This window comes from Canis lupus, chromosome 36 (genome assembly GCF_048164855.1).
Source record: "Canis lupus baileyi chromosome 36, mCanLup2.hap1, whole genome shotgun sequence".
In the NCBI taxonomy this organism is placed as follows: Eukaryota; Metazoa; Chordata; class Mammalia; order Carnivora; family Canidae; genus Canis; species Canis lupus.
Window position 1 is genome coordinate 18,870,427 of NC_132873.1, and position 16,593 is coordinate 18,887,019.

At 35.8% G+C, this 16,593-nt stretch overlaps 1 protein-coding gene across 11 annotated transcripts in view; it reads right to left on the minus strand.

The window, feature by feature from the left end:
- The window catches only part of NBEAL1 (neurobeachin like 1), a 178,014-nt gene that overhangs the window by 26,265 nt on the left and 135,156 nt on the right, over nt 1-16,593 (minus strand). For 10 of the 11 annotated variants that reach the window (XM_072812973.1, XM_072812975.1, XM_072812971.1 and 7 more), the window contains 4 exons: nt 16,417-16,526; nt 12,727-12,844; nt 10,100-10,197; nt 721-837 (listed from right to left, as the gene is read on the minus strand). In XM_072812973.1, the coding sequence (XP_072669074.1) occupies nt 721-837; nt 10,100-10,197; nt 12,727-12,844; nt 16,417-16,526 (443 nt within the window). Of the gene's footprint in view, nt 1-720; nt 838-10,099; nt 10,198-12,726; nt 12,845-13,606; nt 13,737-16,416; nt 16,527-16,593 lie in introns of those variants that run through there. The other variant, XR_012024946.1, reaches the window with a different exon arrangement.

Here is a 16,593-nt window from a genome sequence, read left to right on the forward strand (position 1 = left end):
ATGAGAGACACAGAGAAGCAGAGACACAGGCAGAGGGAGAAGAAGGCACCCCACAGGGAGGCTCTATGTGGGACTCGATCCCTGTACCCGGGATCATGCCCTGGGCCAAAGGCAGATGCTCAATCGCTGAGCCACCCAGGCGTCCCTCCAAATTATTCTTAATAACTTTTTATCATCACTTTTTCTTCTTGACAAGAATATTATCTGTCTTAACCAAATTCATTGATATAAATGCATTTCATATTCACCTTCTGAACCAAATTAATTCAATATGTAAACATTTGAATTTAAAGTACTCTTTCAATTATAGCATTAACTATCTTGTTTTACTTGATTATTCTTTCTGATATTAGCAATTAACAATCTGACTTATTGAGCAGTATCTTATAAATGAGCAGACACTATAATTACGAGTTATTTTAACTCCCTCCACATATCATTTTAGCTGTCATAAAAAGCAATTTAAATCAAATAATTTATTCTTCCTTATCAGGAAAATGTGAAACAGAAGAAATCCAAGAGAAATAGTTGACTACCACTCAGCCAGCAAGCAAAATCTTCCAACACGATTGTTTCAAAAATCTAAGCATATTATTGAAACGTTGTCTACTATTTTGGATTAAATATTATGACCCCCCACCCCGCACTTTAGAGAATAAAAGGAACACAGATAGGTGTATAGAATACACAATGCTTTGATATTACCAAATTGGATATTACCTCTATAAAAAATGACTTGAGTTCAGAGAGGTGTTGAAATAGGTTTAAGGTTGAAGTGTCCGTTTTGGTCTGCCTTTGCACTGCTTCTTCTGCTGACAATCTAGGAGGATGTGGTTCCTTCAAATAAATTTTAAGAAAAAATAATTCTATAACTATATTAAGACATCTCTCACTGTATTCCTTCATACATACTGGGCTCTAGATACAATGGATTACATACCATGCAACTGTTGACAATTCTAGGCCATTGCTCAGATTACTCCCTCAGCAGTTCTTACCCCTATTCATTTCTAGAGAAACCCTACTTCTACTTTAAAGTTTTTCTTACTGACATCTGTCTTGAATTTCTAAGCCAGGATTAATTACTCTTTTATTATTTTCACCAGCACATTGCTTTGTTTAGTAATTTTTAGTACTTATTTCTCTCTATTGTAGTACGTAGTTGTTTGTGGTCCATCTTGTCCAACGAGGCAATGAGTATCCTTTTTATTTAAGATTTTTTTTAAAGTAATCTCTACACCAGTGTAGGACTTGAACTCACACCCCTGAATCAAGAGTTGTACACTCCACTGACTGACCTAGCCAGGCACCCGCACCGTTAGGCAAAAAGTATCTTAAAATCAGAAAACAAGTCCTATTCATTTTTGAATTTTCAATACCTAGGATAGTATATTAAGTATGATAGAGGCTTAATAAATATTTGGTAAAATTAAATGAATCATTCAAAAGTCAAAATTTATACAGGTGAATCCTTATTTCCTGAAATAAGATCAAATGTCAATACTATCAGAATCAAATTATAAATATTGCTGCATTTGTTTTCAAATAAATTTTTCCCTAACTTTAAAAGTGTCAGCAACATAGAATAGTGTTACCTTTACAAATAACAATAGCAAATCAAATTAACATGCAAAAGGCATAATTAAAATGCAAAACAGAATTCCATCTAAAGAAGATTTTTCTACCTCCATCACAAATTAGATTACAGAATATATGACAGCCATAGTACTTCAATATTTAGCTTTCAATCCATGTAAGTATTACTCACTTTATTTTTAATCAAAGTCTCACTGGGAATTAAGATGGCAGAGGGGTAGGGGGACCCTAGATTTGTCTCCTCCCTCAATACAACTACACAGTTATTATATCATTCAGCTAGATAGGTATCATATCATTCTGAGCAACCAAGAAATCAAGTGGAGGTCTGAGAAAACAAACGGTACAAGTCCACAAGTAGAAAAGCAACCATTGTTTGGAAGGTAGTAGGTGCAGAGACTTGAATCCAGTGTGATAGAACTGAGGATACAGTGGTGGGAAAGGAGCCTGCTTAAGGAGGCTACTGCAAAGTATTCTAAGCAGCTGAATGCAAAATCAGAAAGTACAGAAGACTGCTACAGCAGGGGATGTTCCTGGCTTAAATTAAAGGTGTTCAGGTGGTGAAGTAGGACAGAATCCCAGGTGTGACGGCGTGGCCTGAGGATCCCTGGGGTCACAAGAAGAATGAGTGGTGCCTAAGTGCAGCACAGCTCCCAGGTATAGGAGTGCAGAAGCCAGCAGACAACAGCAAGTCTAAGTGCCGGCTTTCTGCTCTATGTTGCTATAAACTGAGCCACTGCATTACCAAGTGACTGCTTTCCTGGGACAGGTCCCATAAAAGGCACAAGGATGGCAAGACCATCCTGGGAGGGATCAGCACAGATTCTGGCTGTGGGAGTCCCTAAACTTTGGAGTTTTGAAACTCAATCACGTGCCTGAGATAAAGAAGGCTGGGCGTAAGGAGGGTGAACACAGAGATTTCTGATAACAAAGGGAGAGACAAAAATGATAGATTGCTTTCTGTGAGGCCTTACTGAAGAATAGGAAGGTATAATTTTCAATTCTGCGGCTAGAGAGCAGGGCACCACCATATTCTTCCTGCTCAATCACGGTGAGTCTTCAGGGAGCAAAAGAGCGCCACCCAGTGGAGCCTGGAGTCACTTACACCAAAACCTGCTCCCCTGTGCAATAGAGGCTCATTTGTACTAGGACAAGCCCACCCAAGAATCAGAACAAGGGGGCCACTCTCTCAGAACACCAGCACAAACAACTTGCTTGCACCAAGTCTACTGATCAAAGACGACTGAAGAACTTCAGCTGTAGGGGAAAACAGTACCTAGCATTCTTTGTATTTTTATTCTTTAGTCCTTATTATTTTTTCAGTAATTTTATTTTTTCCAGTTACTTTAATTCTTTTTAAATTTTTATTTTAGTATTCTATACATATGTTTTATCTCTACTTCCCTTTCATTATATTTATGTATACATATTTTTTTTCGTATACATATATTTTTTTTGTTTTGCTTTGCTTTATTTTGGTACATAGTTTCTTTAAATAAGCAGACTAAAACTAAAACACACCCAGGATTTAGTTTTTTTCTGTTCTTTCTGTTGTCGTTGTTATTGTTGTTTTTTTTCTTCCTTCCTTTCTTTTCTGGACAAAATGACAAGACAGAGAAATTCACTCCAAAAGAAAGAAAAAGAAGTCATACTCACAACCAGGTATATTCACTATAGGTATAAGATAGATATATGAACTAGAATTTAAAACAACAATTTTAAAGATACTAACTGGACTTGAAAAAAGCATAGAAGACACAAGAGAATCCCTTACTATAGTATAATGATAAAAGAACTAAAATGTAGTCAGGCCAAAATTAATGTGATAGCTGAGATACAGACCCAAGTGGATGCCATATAAACAACAGGAGGATTCCTGGGTGGCTCAGCGGTTTAGTGCCTGCCTTTAGCCCAGGGAGTGATCTGAAGTCCCAGGATCAAGTCCAGCAATGGGCTCCCTGCATGGAGCCTGCTTCTCCCTCTCTCTCTCTCTCTCTCTCTCTTTTGCTCTGTCTCTCATGAATAAATGAAAAAATCTTAAAAAAAAAACCAAGAATGACAGAGCAGAAGAGAGAATCAATGATACAGAATATAAAATTATAGAAAATAATGAAGCTGAAAAGAAGAGGGAAAGAAAACTATTAGATAACAAAGGTAGACTTAGGGAACTCAGTGATTCCAAAAAAATAAAATAATATCTGTATTATAGAAATTCCAGAAGAAGAATGGAAAAAAAGGGACAGAAGGTTTATTTGAACAAATTAGAGCTGAGAACTTCCCTAATCTGAAGAAGGAAACAGGCATTCAAATTCAAGAGGCACAGAAATCACAAAAATACATCAACATCATGATATATTATAGTGAAACTTACAAATTACAACAATAAAGAAAAAATCCTGAAAGCAGCTCAGAACAAGAGGCCCTTAACCTATAAGGGTAGACACATTAAGGCTCGCAACAGACCTTTCCAGAGACCTGGCCTGTGAGAAAGGACTGGTCTGATATATTCAACAAGCCAAAGAGGAAAAATATGCAGCCAAGAATACTTTATCCAGCATTGCTGTCATTCAGAATAGAAGGAGAGATAGAGTTTGCAAGACAAACAAAAACTAATGGAATTTGTGAACACTAAACCAACTCAGATTAAATGGGGCTCTTTAAGCAGAAAGACCAAAAGTAACAAACACCAGAAAGGAATAGAGAAAATCTACAGGAACAGTGACTTTACAGGTAATGCAATGGCACTAAATTAATATCTTTTAATAGTGACTTGCTGTAAATGGGCTAAATGCTCTAATCAAAAGACAAAGGGTATCAGAATGGATAAAAAACAAGATCAATCAATATGGTGCTTAAGAGGCTCATTTCAGATCCAAAAACACCTCCAGATTGAAAATGAAGGGGTGGAAAACCACTTGTCATGCTAATGGACAGCAAAAGAAAGCTGGGGTAACCATCCTATGTCAGACAAATTAGATTTTAAACCAAAGACTGTAATAAGAAGTGAAGAAGGACACTATATCATAATAAAGGAGTCTATCCAACAAGAAGATCTAACATGTATAAATAGCTATGCCCCTAACATGGGAGCAGCCAAATACATAAATCAATTAATAACAAACTTATAGGAAATCACTGTCAATAATACAGTAACAGTAGGGAGTTTTAACACCCCCACTCACAGCAATGGACAGATCATCTAAGCAGAAGAGCAACAAGGAAACAAGGGTATGAATGTCATACTGGATCAGAGGGACTTCAGAGATACATACAGAGCATTCCATCCTTTTTTAAAAAAAACATTTTATTTATTTATTCATGAAAGACACAAAGAGAAGGGCAGGGACACAGGCAGAGGGAGAAGGGGGGAGCCTGATGTGGAACTCGATCCCAGGACCCCGGGACAATGACCTGAGCCGAAGGCAGATGCTCAACCACTGAGACACCCAGGTGTCCCCAGAGCATTCCAACCTAAAGCAGCAAAATACACATTCTTCTTAAGTGCACATAGAACATTCTCCAGAATAGATCACATACTGGCTCACAAATCAGGACTCCACTAGTACAAAAAAGACTGAGATCATACCATGCATATTTTCAGAACACAAAGCTATTAAGCTTGAAGTCAACCACAAGAAAAAATTTGGAAGGACTACAAATACAAATACAAATACAAATACAAATACAAATAGGTTAAAGAACATCCTATGAAAGAATGAATGGGTCCACCAGTAAATTAAAGAAGAATTTTAAAAACTCATGGAAACGAATGTGAAAACACAACACTTCAAAACCTTTGGGATACAGCAAAAGTGGTCCAGAGTAAAGAATATACCAAAATAGGCCTTCTTTAAGAAGCAAGAAAAGTCTCAAATACACAGCCTAACCTTACACATAGAGAAGATGGAAAAAGAAGAGCAAATAAAGCCTAAATCCAGCACAAGAAGAAAAATATAAAGATGAAAGCAGAAATCAATGATATAGAAATAAAAAAAAATTTGGTGAAACAGATCAATGGAACTAGAAGCCCGTTCTTTAAAAGAATTAATAAGATTGATAACCCTTAGCCAGCCTTATCAAAAAGAAAAGAAAAAGGACCCAAATAAAAAAAAAAATCATGAATGAATTAGGAGAGATCACAACCAACATCAAAGAAATACAAACAATTATAAGAGAATATTATGAGTAACTATATATGCCAACAAATTAGGCAATCTGAGATTTGGATAAATTCCTAGGAACATACGAACTACCAAAACTGAAATAGGAGGAAATAGAAAGCATGAACTAGGGATGCCTGGCTGGCTTAGTGGTTGAGTGGCTGCTTTCAGCTTAGGGGTGATCCTGGAGACCTGGGATCAGGTCCCGCATCAGGCTCCCCTGCATGGAGCCTGCTTCTCCCTCTGCCTATGTCTCTGCCTTTCCTCTCTCTCTCTGTGTCTCTCATGAATAAATAAATAAAATCTGAAAGAAAGAAAGAAAGAAAGAAAGAAAGAAAGAAAGAAAGAAAGAAAGAAAGAAAGAAAGAAAGAAAGAAAGAAAAGAAAAGAAAAGAAAGAGAAAGAAAAGGAAAGAAGAAAGAAAGAAAGAAAGAAAGAAAGAAAGAAAGAAAGAAAGAAAGAAAGAAAGAAAGAAAAGAAAAGAAAAGAAAAGAAAAGAAAAGAAAAGAAAAGAAAAGAAAAGAAAAGAAAAGAAAAGAAAGAAGTAACCCCAAACCAGCAAGGAAATTGCAGCAGTAATCAATAATCTCCCAACAATCAAGGGCCAGATGACTTCCCAGGGGAATTCCATCAAACATTTAAAGAATTAATACCTATTCCTCTGAAGCTGTTTCAGAAAACACGACTGGAAGGAAAACTTCCAAACTATTTCTGTGAGGCCAGCATTATCTTGATCCCCAAACCAGACAAAGACCTCACCAAAAAGAATTATAGACCAATATCCCTGGTGAACATGGATGCAAAAATTCATGATACTAGCCAACAGAATCCAATAGTACATTAAAAGGATTATTCACAAAAAATAAAATTAAAAAAAAAATAAAAGGATTATTCACCATGACCAAGTGGGATTTATTCCTGGGCTACAACAGTGGTTCAACATTGGCACATCAGCCAATGTGATGCAGTACATTAATAAAAGAAAGGACAAGAACCATAGGTTTCTCTCAATAAATGCAGGAAAAGCATTTGACAAAGTACAGCACCCTTTCTTAAAACTCTTCACAGTGTAGGGGATAGAGAAAACAAATCTCAGTATCATAAAAGCCATGTACGAAAAACCTATAGTGAATATCATTCTCAATGGGGAAAAACTCAGCTTTTCCCCTAAGGTCAGGAACATGTCAGGGATGTCCACTCTCACCACTGTTGTTCAACATAGTACTAGAAGTCCTAGCCTCAGCAACCAGACAACAAAAAGAAATAAAAGGCATCTGAATCAGCAAAGTAGTCAAACTTGCACTCTTCGCTGAGGACAAACTCATTCTTCCACTGTATATGGAAAACCCAAAGACTACCTCAAAATTGCTAGAACACCTACAGGATTTCAGCAAAGTAGCAAGATGTAAAATCAACATACAGAAGTCTGTTGCATTTCTATACACTAACAATGAGACAAAAAAAAAGAGAAATTAAGACGTCGATGCCATTTATACCTGCACCAAAAACCATAGATACCTAGGAATTACCCAACCAAAGCAGCAAAGATCTGTACCGTGAAAATTATAGAACCCTCATGAAAGAAATTTAGGGAAACACAAAGAAATGGAAAAACATTCCATGCTCATGGATTGGAAGAACAAATATTGTTAAAATGTCTATGCTACCCCTTTAAAGCACTCTAGACGTTCAATGCAACAATCCCTACCAAAATGCCATCAGCATTTTTCAGAGCTGGAAAAAACAATTCTAAAATGTGTATGGAACCAGAAAAGACTCCGAATAGCTAAAGGAATGTTGAAAACCAAAGCTGGAGGCATCCCAAGTCTGGACTTCAAGTTCTATTACCAAGATGTAATCATCCAGACAGTATGGTACTGGCACAAAAATAAATACACAGATCAAGGGAACAGAATAGAGAACCCAGAAATGGACCCTCAACTCTATGGTCAACTAGTATCTGATGAAGCAGGAAAGAAAACCCAACGGAAAAAAGAAAGTCTCTTCAACAAATGGTGTTGGGTAAATTGGACAGCCACATGCAGAAGAATGAAACTGGATGATTTTCTTACACCATACACAAAAACAGACTCAAAATAGATGAACGACCTAAATGTGAGACAGGAATCCATCAAAAATCCTATAGGAGAACACAGGCAACAACCTCTTTAACCTCGGCCACACCAACTTCTTGCTGGACACGTCTCTAGAGCCAAGAGAAACAGGCAAAAACGAACTACTGGAACTTCATCAAGATAAAAAGGTTTTGCACAGCCAAGGAAACAGTCGAAAAAAAACAAAGACAACCGACAGAATGGAAGAAGATATTTGCAAATGACACATCAGATAAAGGGCTAGTATCCAAGATCTATCAAGAACTTATCAAACTCAACACCCAAAGAACAAATATTCCAATCAATAAATGGCCAAAAGATATGAACAGACCTTTCTCCAAAGGAGACGTACAAATGGCCAACAGATACATGAAAAAAGTGCTCAACGTCACTCAGTATCAGGGGAATTCAAATCAAAACCACAATGAGATACCACCTCACCCCAGTCAGAATGGCCAAAATTAACAAGTCAGGAAATGACAGATGTTGGTGAGGATGTGGAGAAAGAGGAACTCTCTTACACTGTTGGTGGGAATGGAAGATGGTGCAGTCCCTCTGGAAGACAGTATGGAGGTTCCTCAAAAAGTTGAAAACAGACCTATTCTATGACGCAGCGATTGTACTACTAGGTATTGACCGCAAAGACACAAATGTAGTGATCTGAAGGGGCACGTGCACCCCGATGTTTATAGCAGCAATGTCCACAATAACCAGACTACGGAAAGAGCCCAGATGTCCACTGACAGATGAATGGATAAAGAAGATGTGGTGTGCGCGCGCACACACACACACACACACACACACACACACACAGAGGACTATTATTCAGCCATCAAAAAGAATGAAATTTTGCCATTTGTAAGAACATGGATGGAACTTTTTTTTTAAGATTTTATCTATTCATGAGAGACACAGAGAAAGAGAGAGAGGCAGAGATACAGGCAGAGAGAGAATGGATGGAACTTAGAGGTTGTTATGCAAAGTATATAAGTCAGAGAAAGACAAATATCTTATCGTTTCACTCAAATGTGGAATTTAAGAAACAAAACAGATGAACATAGGGGAAAGAAAGGGAAAAGAAAATAAAAACTGAGTGGGTGGCAAACCATAAGAGACTCTTAATCATAAACAAACTGAGGAATGCTGGTGGGGAGTTGGGGGGGAGGTGGGGTAACTGGGTGATGGGCATTAAAGGGCAATTGACATAATGAACACTGGGTGTATATGCAACAGAATTCGGTAAATTCTACCCCTGAAATTAATAATACACTGTACGTTAACTAAAATGAATTTAAAGAAAAAATTAAGGAAAAATCAATGGCTAATTTTTCTGTTATTTTTTATGGTGGTAAAAACTAATTAGCTCTACTTTCATGAAAAAAAGAAAAGTAAGCCAGTGCAAAAATATTATAGGATCTATTTCAAAGCTCAGGGAAGTTTTCTGTTACTTTTGCATTCCATCAGCAGACAGGGATAAAGCATTGATTTTAAATATGACTATTCTGTAAAAAAATAAATGTTGGAGGCTTCAAATAAAGTCTGCTAAGGAAAAGTAGCAATTATAAACCTTAGTCTGATAACTGAATTAAGAAAAGTACAACAGATTTATAAGCCAGAATTTAGATACAGTCTTGCTGTGTATCTCTTTTGCTCCACAGCTGTGGAGATTTCAATTCACAAATATCTACTGCACATATACTACATGCAAGAATGATATAAAATGATTAAAAAAAGGCTGCTTGCCTGTAATATATTTATAATAAAGAGACAAATGCACAAATATACAACTAGGGCAGAAAATGTCACAATTAGGATATAAGTAACAGCTTATAAAACATAGAAAGTGATCTAGTTCAATAAATGAGATTATAGCTATTAATTCAGAGGAGACAAGGCATGATAGAAATACTTCTGAATTAGATAGTCATGCATCCAAATCCTGGTTCCAGTCACATTTTAGTTGTTTAAACAAAATAAAGTGATTGGCTGAGTAAATATTAACTTCTCTGTGACTGAAGTTATTGATTGAATATCTGGATTTTGACCACAATATTTTGTTATTTCAAAAAATGAACAATCATTTAAACCTATTTACTTTTAAGTGACAGTATAATTTTTCTGAAATTCTAGATAATTCTGAGAGATACAGTTTTAAATCATTAAAATTCAGCAATGTAATCATATGTAATCAATAAAAATTTTTGGTAATCAATAGCTTTAATGATTTACCTTTAGCAGCTGACAAGGTGTTTGCCCAAAATTATTAATCATCCCCTCTAAAGCTTTTCTTTCTTTCTCATCTGTTAAGGCATCCAGATCCACAGCTCCTAAAACAAGGAGAAGCACTCAACTCACTATGGAGTGAAACAAATCAGCAAGCCACACAACTGATTAATATACTGGAGACTGAGTAGTATATTTTCAATAAAATACCATTCTTTTCTTAATTTTTGTAAGAATATTGTAAGAGAGGCTTTTTTTATTTTTTAAAAGATTTAATTTATTTATTTGATAGCCACAGAGTGCATTTGAACACAAGCAGGGGGAGGAACAGAGGGAGAAACACAAGTATACTCCATGCTGGTCATGGAGATCGACTCAGGGAAAATCCCATGAGTCTGAAACAAAATCAAGAGTCAGATGCTTAATTGACTGAGCCGCAAACTGCCTCACAGTAGAACTACTTATTTTCTTCATGATAATCAAACTGAAACAAGTATAATAATCACACAAAATGCTTCTATAAGTTACTGCTTATCTAACAAATACTGGGAAAGATGATATTCTGGTTAACTGATTATACCCAACTGTACTTGATATGGTTAGTAAGTACCCAAACTAGGTAAGTCTGATTTCAAAGTCTAAGCTCATAACCATCAAACATACTACCTCTCTATTATCAAATGAATATGGCAAAGCAAAAACAAGCTTGTCTATTTACCAAAAGGCATGTGGACTCTGTTCAAATTCATCCAACTTCACACTATTCACCATCTTTACTATTGAAGGATTAGAAAAGAAAAAAACTACTTCTTAAGGCTTCCAAAGCCTTCAAGAAATGTTCTTGATCCTGAGCTAAACATTAGAATGATGTCACCTTATTTTATCATTAGAAGAGTTTGTTATTTATAATACTTAAGATCTTTTAAAGTCTGTTAACAATTCAACACTGAATACTTATAACAGGACTGACTGAATAGGACACTTAGGGCTAGAAAGCAAAACCTTTTATGTCACCAATAACTGACATTTATAATTAGATTTGCATACATAACGTTTTTTTGTATCTATTTCACTCCTCCCTGTACCTACCTCCCCTCTGGCAACCACCAGTTTGTTTTCCGTATTTAAGAGTAGTCTTTCAGTCTCCTTTCTCCTTTGTTCATTTTTTTAAAAACTTATTTACATCATTCTTAAGTTCTAATTTATTTTTTTCTTTAAGTTTTATTTAAATTCCAGTTAGTTAACATACAGTGTAATATTAGTTTCAGGTGTACAACATAATAATTCATCAATTCCATACATCACCCATCCTCATCAGGGGAAGTGTACTCCTTAATTCCTATCATCTATTTAGCTCATCCTCTCCTCTCCTCTCCTCTGGTAACCATCAGTTTGTTCTCTATGGGTAAGAGCCTGTTTCCTGGTTTGTCTTTCTTTTTGCCCCTTTGCTCATTTGTTTTGTTTTGTTTCTTAAATTCCACATCTGAGTGAAATCATCTGGTATTTTTCTTTCTCTAACTTATTTCTCTTAGCATTATACCCCTTGTCCATCTATGTTGTTACAAATGGCAAGATCACATTCTTTTTTATGGCTGAGTAATGTTCCATGGTGAATGTGTGTGTGTGTGTATATATTATATATATATGTATATATATACATACATACATACAGATAGATAGATATAGAGAGAGGGGAGGAGGAGAGAGCATGCACGCACATCTTTATCCATTCATCTATCAGTGGACACTGGTTGCCTCCATATGTTGGCTACTTATTACTGGATCATAGCATACTTCTACTTTTAATTTTCTGAAGAACCTCCATACTGTTTCTTGCAATGGCTGCACTAGTTTGCAATCCTAACAGTGCACAAGGGTTCTTTTTTCTCCATATCCCTGCTAACATTTGTTCTTAGGTTTTTTATTTTAGCTACTCTGACAGATTTAAGGTGATTTCTCACTGTACTTTTGATTTACATTTCCCTGATGATAAGTGATGCTGAGTATCTTTTCATGTGTCTGTTGGCCATCTGTATGTCTTCTTTGGAAAAATGTTCAGGTCCTCTGCCCATTTTTAAAATTGATTATTTGGGCAGCCCTGGTGGCGCAGCGGTTTAGCGCCACCTGCAGCCCAGGGCATGATCCTGGAGACCCTGGATCGAGTCCCACGTCAGGCTCTCTGCATGGAGCCTGCTTCTCCCTCTGCCTGTGTCTCTGCCTCTCTCTCTCTCTCTGTGTCTCTATGAATAAATAAATAAAATCTTAAAAAATAAATAAATAAATTAAATTAAATTAAATTAAATTGATTATTTGATTTTTGGCGTTGAGATGTATAAATTCTTTATATATTTTGCATATTAAATATATCACTTGCAAATATCTTCTCCATTGAGTATGTTGCCTTTTTGTTTTGTCGACGATTTCCTTCACTGTGCAAAGTGAAGATTTGCATACACACTTTTAACTATTACTTAAAAAAAAACACATCAATCTCTTAATATTTCAAATCGAAGAGATCATTAAAACTATTTCTAAATGTAGTCTTTCTCATGTCCAAAATACCGTATATGAACATCTATTAAATGATACTTTCTATCAACGGAATGCAAGATAAAAAGTTTATAGGCTTATACCTTCATAACTACAGTAATAGAAAACATTGAGTGCTTCCACTGCAGCTGGCCCCCTCTGTTTGTAGCCAAAAATCAGATCTATCCATTCATGAAGATGAGCAGAAACATACTCAGACTCCTAGAAAAAGAACAAATAATACAGAGATACCTTCCAACTACAATGTAAATATGGGTCCTTCAAAAAAGTAAGAGATAATTAAGCATTTCCAAACATAAATCTTACCACTGTAAATAAAATTATCTCAAAATCATGTTAAACATTTAATCAGTATCTACCACATATTTTATATATATTTTATCTAGCATAATGTAGAAATATTTATTAATATTTAATAATACGCACACACCTCTTAATGAATGGGCGAAGAAAATAACTCAAGTATTCTAATAGTCTAAATATCAGCAACAAAAAACTTAATGATGGCTATGGATATATCTTTGCTATGAAATTTCCATTGAAATAGCCATCTAGAACTTCAAAGAAACAAACAGTTGGGGTTGATTAAAGGTGGCTGAAAATCACTCCCTCCAATGTACCCAACCTAATACCCACTAAGAAAGTGGACTGTGTGGCAGAGGTTTAAAGGACCTCCTGGAGCCTGTTAATGATGGTTTGAAAGACAGTATGGAAATTGTTACTGGAGACAGAAGAAAAGGGGTCCATGTTTAGTTCCATCAAAGATAGAAAGAGTACCTAATCAACTCATGAATCTAGTGACAGATTTTTTTTTTGTTTAGTTTTAATTCCAGTTAGTTAATACACAGTGTAATATTAGATTCTGGTATACAACAGAATGATTCAACATTTCCGTACAATGGGAATGGGGAATGGGTTAAATAGGTAATGGGGATTAAGGAGTGCATTTGTTGTGATGAGCACCTGGATGTTGTTTGGGGATGGAGATTTCCATGGCAATTGGTTTTCTTTCTTTCTTTCTTTCTTTCTTTCTTTCTTTCTTTCTTTCTTTCTTTCTTTCTTTCTTTCTTTCTTAATTGGTTCCTTTAGCTGCCTATGATGAAGTGTGGAAGAGTAAGATGAATTTAAAAAAAGAACTATTCAGGTTTTAAATATAACTGAAAAAATATAAAGGAGCAGGTCTTGCTGAGTTCTAAATACAGTTATTCTCATTTCCAGGATACTAGAGAGCAAAGACTCTCTAAATGAGAAATGGTCAAAGTCAATGATTAAATCAGAATGTCATCAGTAAAATATGAAATACCCATGCAAGCACTTTTTTTTTAATATAAAAGAAAAAAAATGACTCAAAGCAGGAAGCTAAGAGCCAAAGGGTAAAACAAAATAGCCATGGAGAACTCTGGAATAGCACTGGGCCCTGATAAAGGAACTGAAACCATGTCTCTGCTAGAATTCTGAATTGTTTTAAACCAGTTGCTGCTAGGTACCTCTTGTTTTTGTCCCTTACCTTTTCAAATTAAATTCTATGCCCAAGGTAAGGCTCAAACTCATGACCCTGAGATCAAGAGTTGCATACTCTATGGACTGAGCTAGCCAGGCACCCTTTTTAATCTCTCTTTTGAATGAGAGAGATATACCTATTATAATTCTGTCTTTGTCACACCACTGTTGTTATGTGGGGACAGATAACCTTTTTCTCTACTCCACAGTCTTCAGATGCAAGAGCAGACAAACCTGAGTAGTTTTGTGCACACATGGATTTGATTTAGATGACTGACAAAATTCTGGACTTCAGACCTCATGCCTTAATGCCGGGATCAGCAAACTACTTATTGCTTGTGGGCCAAATTTTACTACCTCTAGATTTGTAGAGTAGTACAACAAAGCCATATCCATTTTCTTCTGCATTACAGTGGCAGAATTTTGACACAGACCTTAAAGCCAGCAAAAATATTTACTGATCCTTTATAGAAAAAGTTTGCAGATTCCTGACTTAAAGGTTGCTGACATGAGACTTTGGGAGGATCTTGAGAGACCGGAGAAACTATGTACATTTTGCATGTAGGAGAAATGCAAATAATTTGCAGTCAGAGGGCAGACTGTGGTGGATTAAAGTTGGTTGAGAATTCTTTTTCCCTCCCACTGCTGAGAGATGGTGTTTACACCTTCCCTCCTCTTCAATCTGCACTGATGCTCTTACTGTTTGACTCTGACAAGGTGACAGAAATGCTGTGACCATTCACAGCCTTAAGCCTTAAGAAAGCATGGAAGCTTCCAATTTTGTACTCCTCCCTGAGCTCTAGACATGTCTGGGTACCTAGCTAGAGAGGCCACAAGAAGAGGAGATATCCTGAGAATACATGGAAAGGGAGAAAAGCCCAGTATCCCAGTGTCTCAATGCAGCCTCCAGATGACTCCAATCTCAGCTGCTATGACTGCCAAGGGCATGAGAACCTCAAGAATGTGAGAATTGCTCAGCTTAGACCAGTTTACTCAGAACTGTGAGAGAAAATAAAATGGCTAAATTTTAAGTTACTGACTTTTGGGTAGTTTATTGCACAGAAATATATAACTGAAACATGGGCTTCTAACATAGTAATATAAGGAACATATTCCTAAAATCCTGGACCCCTACTTCATGTCATAGATAATACAGAGGAATGCATCTAGGAAGTTCCTGGCTAGCTAAATAAGTAAAAGATTATTTTTCAGAGTTAATTTTTTTCAATTTCTTATTCATGCATAGTGTTACTGATTACAAATATTATGATCTAATCCTGAATTTTGTAACCTGACATACTATATACTAATGACAGGGAATGTTTCCAAGTATTGGCCTAATTAATTAGTTTCAGACTCTGAAACATTTCAATTTAGATAGAGAGCTTAGTGGGGGGAATGCATCGTTTACAAAAAAGACACAATAGCAATGTTTATAACTCTATTCATTTAATTCCAAACTGAAAATTCAGCTAAAAACTAATATTTTTTAAAAGTGGAATTTAGGATTTAGCAGTCGTATTAAAAAACTAATTGAAATCCTTGAGAGAAAATATAAATGCACTCATCCTTGTTAGATTTTTAAAAGATTTTATTTATTTATTTATTTATTTATTTATTTATTTACTTATTTATTTATTTATTTATTTATTTATTTGAGGGGGGGAGGAGGGAGGAGGAGGAGAGAGAGAGAAAGAGAGAGAGAGAGAAAACAAGAGAGATGTACATAAGCACAAGCCAAGGGAGGAGAAAAGGGAGAGGGAAAGAGAGAATCTCAAGCTGACTCCACACTGAGTACGGAGCCTGACAAGTGGCTCGATCCTAGGACCCTAATATCACGACCTGAGCTGAAGTCAAGAGTTGGACACTTCACCGACCTAGCCACCTAGGTGCCCCTCATTCTTGTTAGGTTTGAAACAAATGTGGGAACTCCAAAACACCAAACAACACCAGCTTGGTGGTTGGAATAGTTTAAAATACAATAGGCAGTTATAGTAAAGACCTGAATATATACATTATGTATATAATATATAATAAATATATACTATATATGTACTATAAATAAATATATCCATGGAACGACACTATATTTTTACTCTACCAAAGATTTATAACCCCAAAATAAATTACCATATTATACTCTCTACAACAGTATATATAACAGATGACAAATAAATCTAGAAAAATAATAGCCAGATATTCTTTAGTCCATTCTCTAGAAAACACATGCATCTCAGTCTTAGTAATGCAATAACTAAACACAAAAATCTTACCAGAGCTTTCCTATGTTTATAGATGAAATCTTCAGCTGATTTAGCCCATTTGGGGAGAATGACATCATTTACCACTTCTTTGGAAACTTGGAGACAACCCAAGTTAAATTCTAAGATAAGTAAAGGATAAATGTGTCAAATCATTTTAGATTTAAATAAATCACGTAAAACAAATAT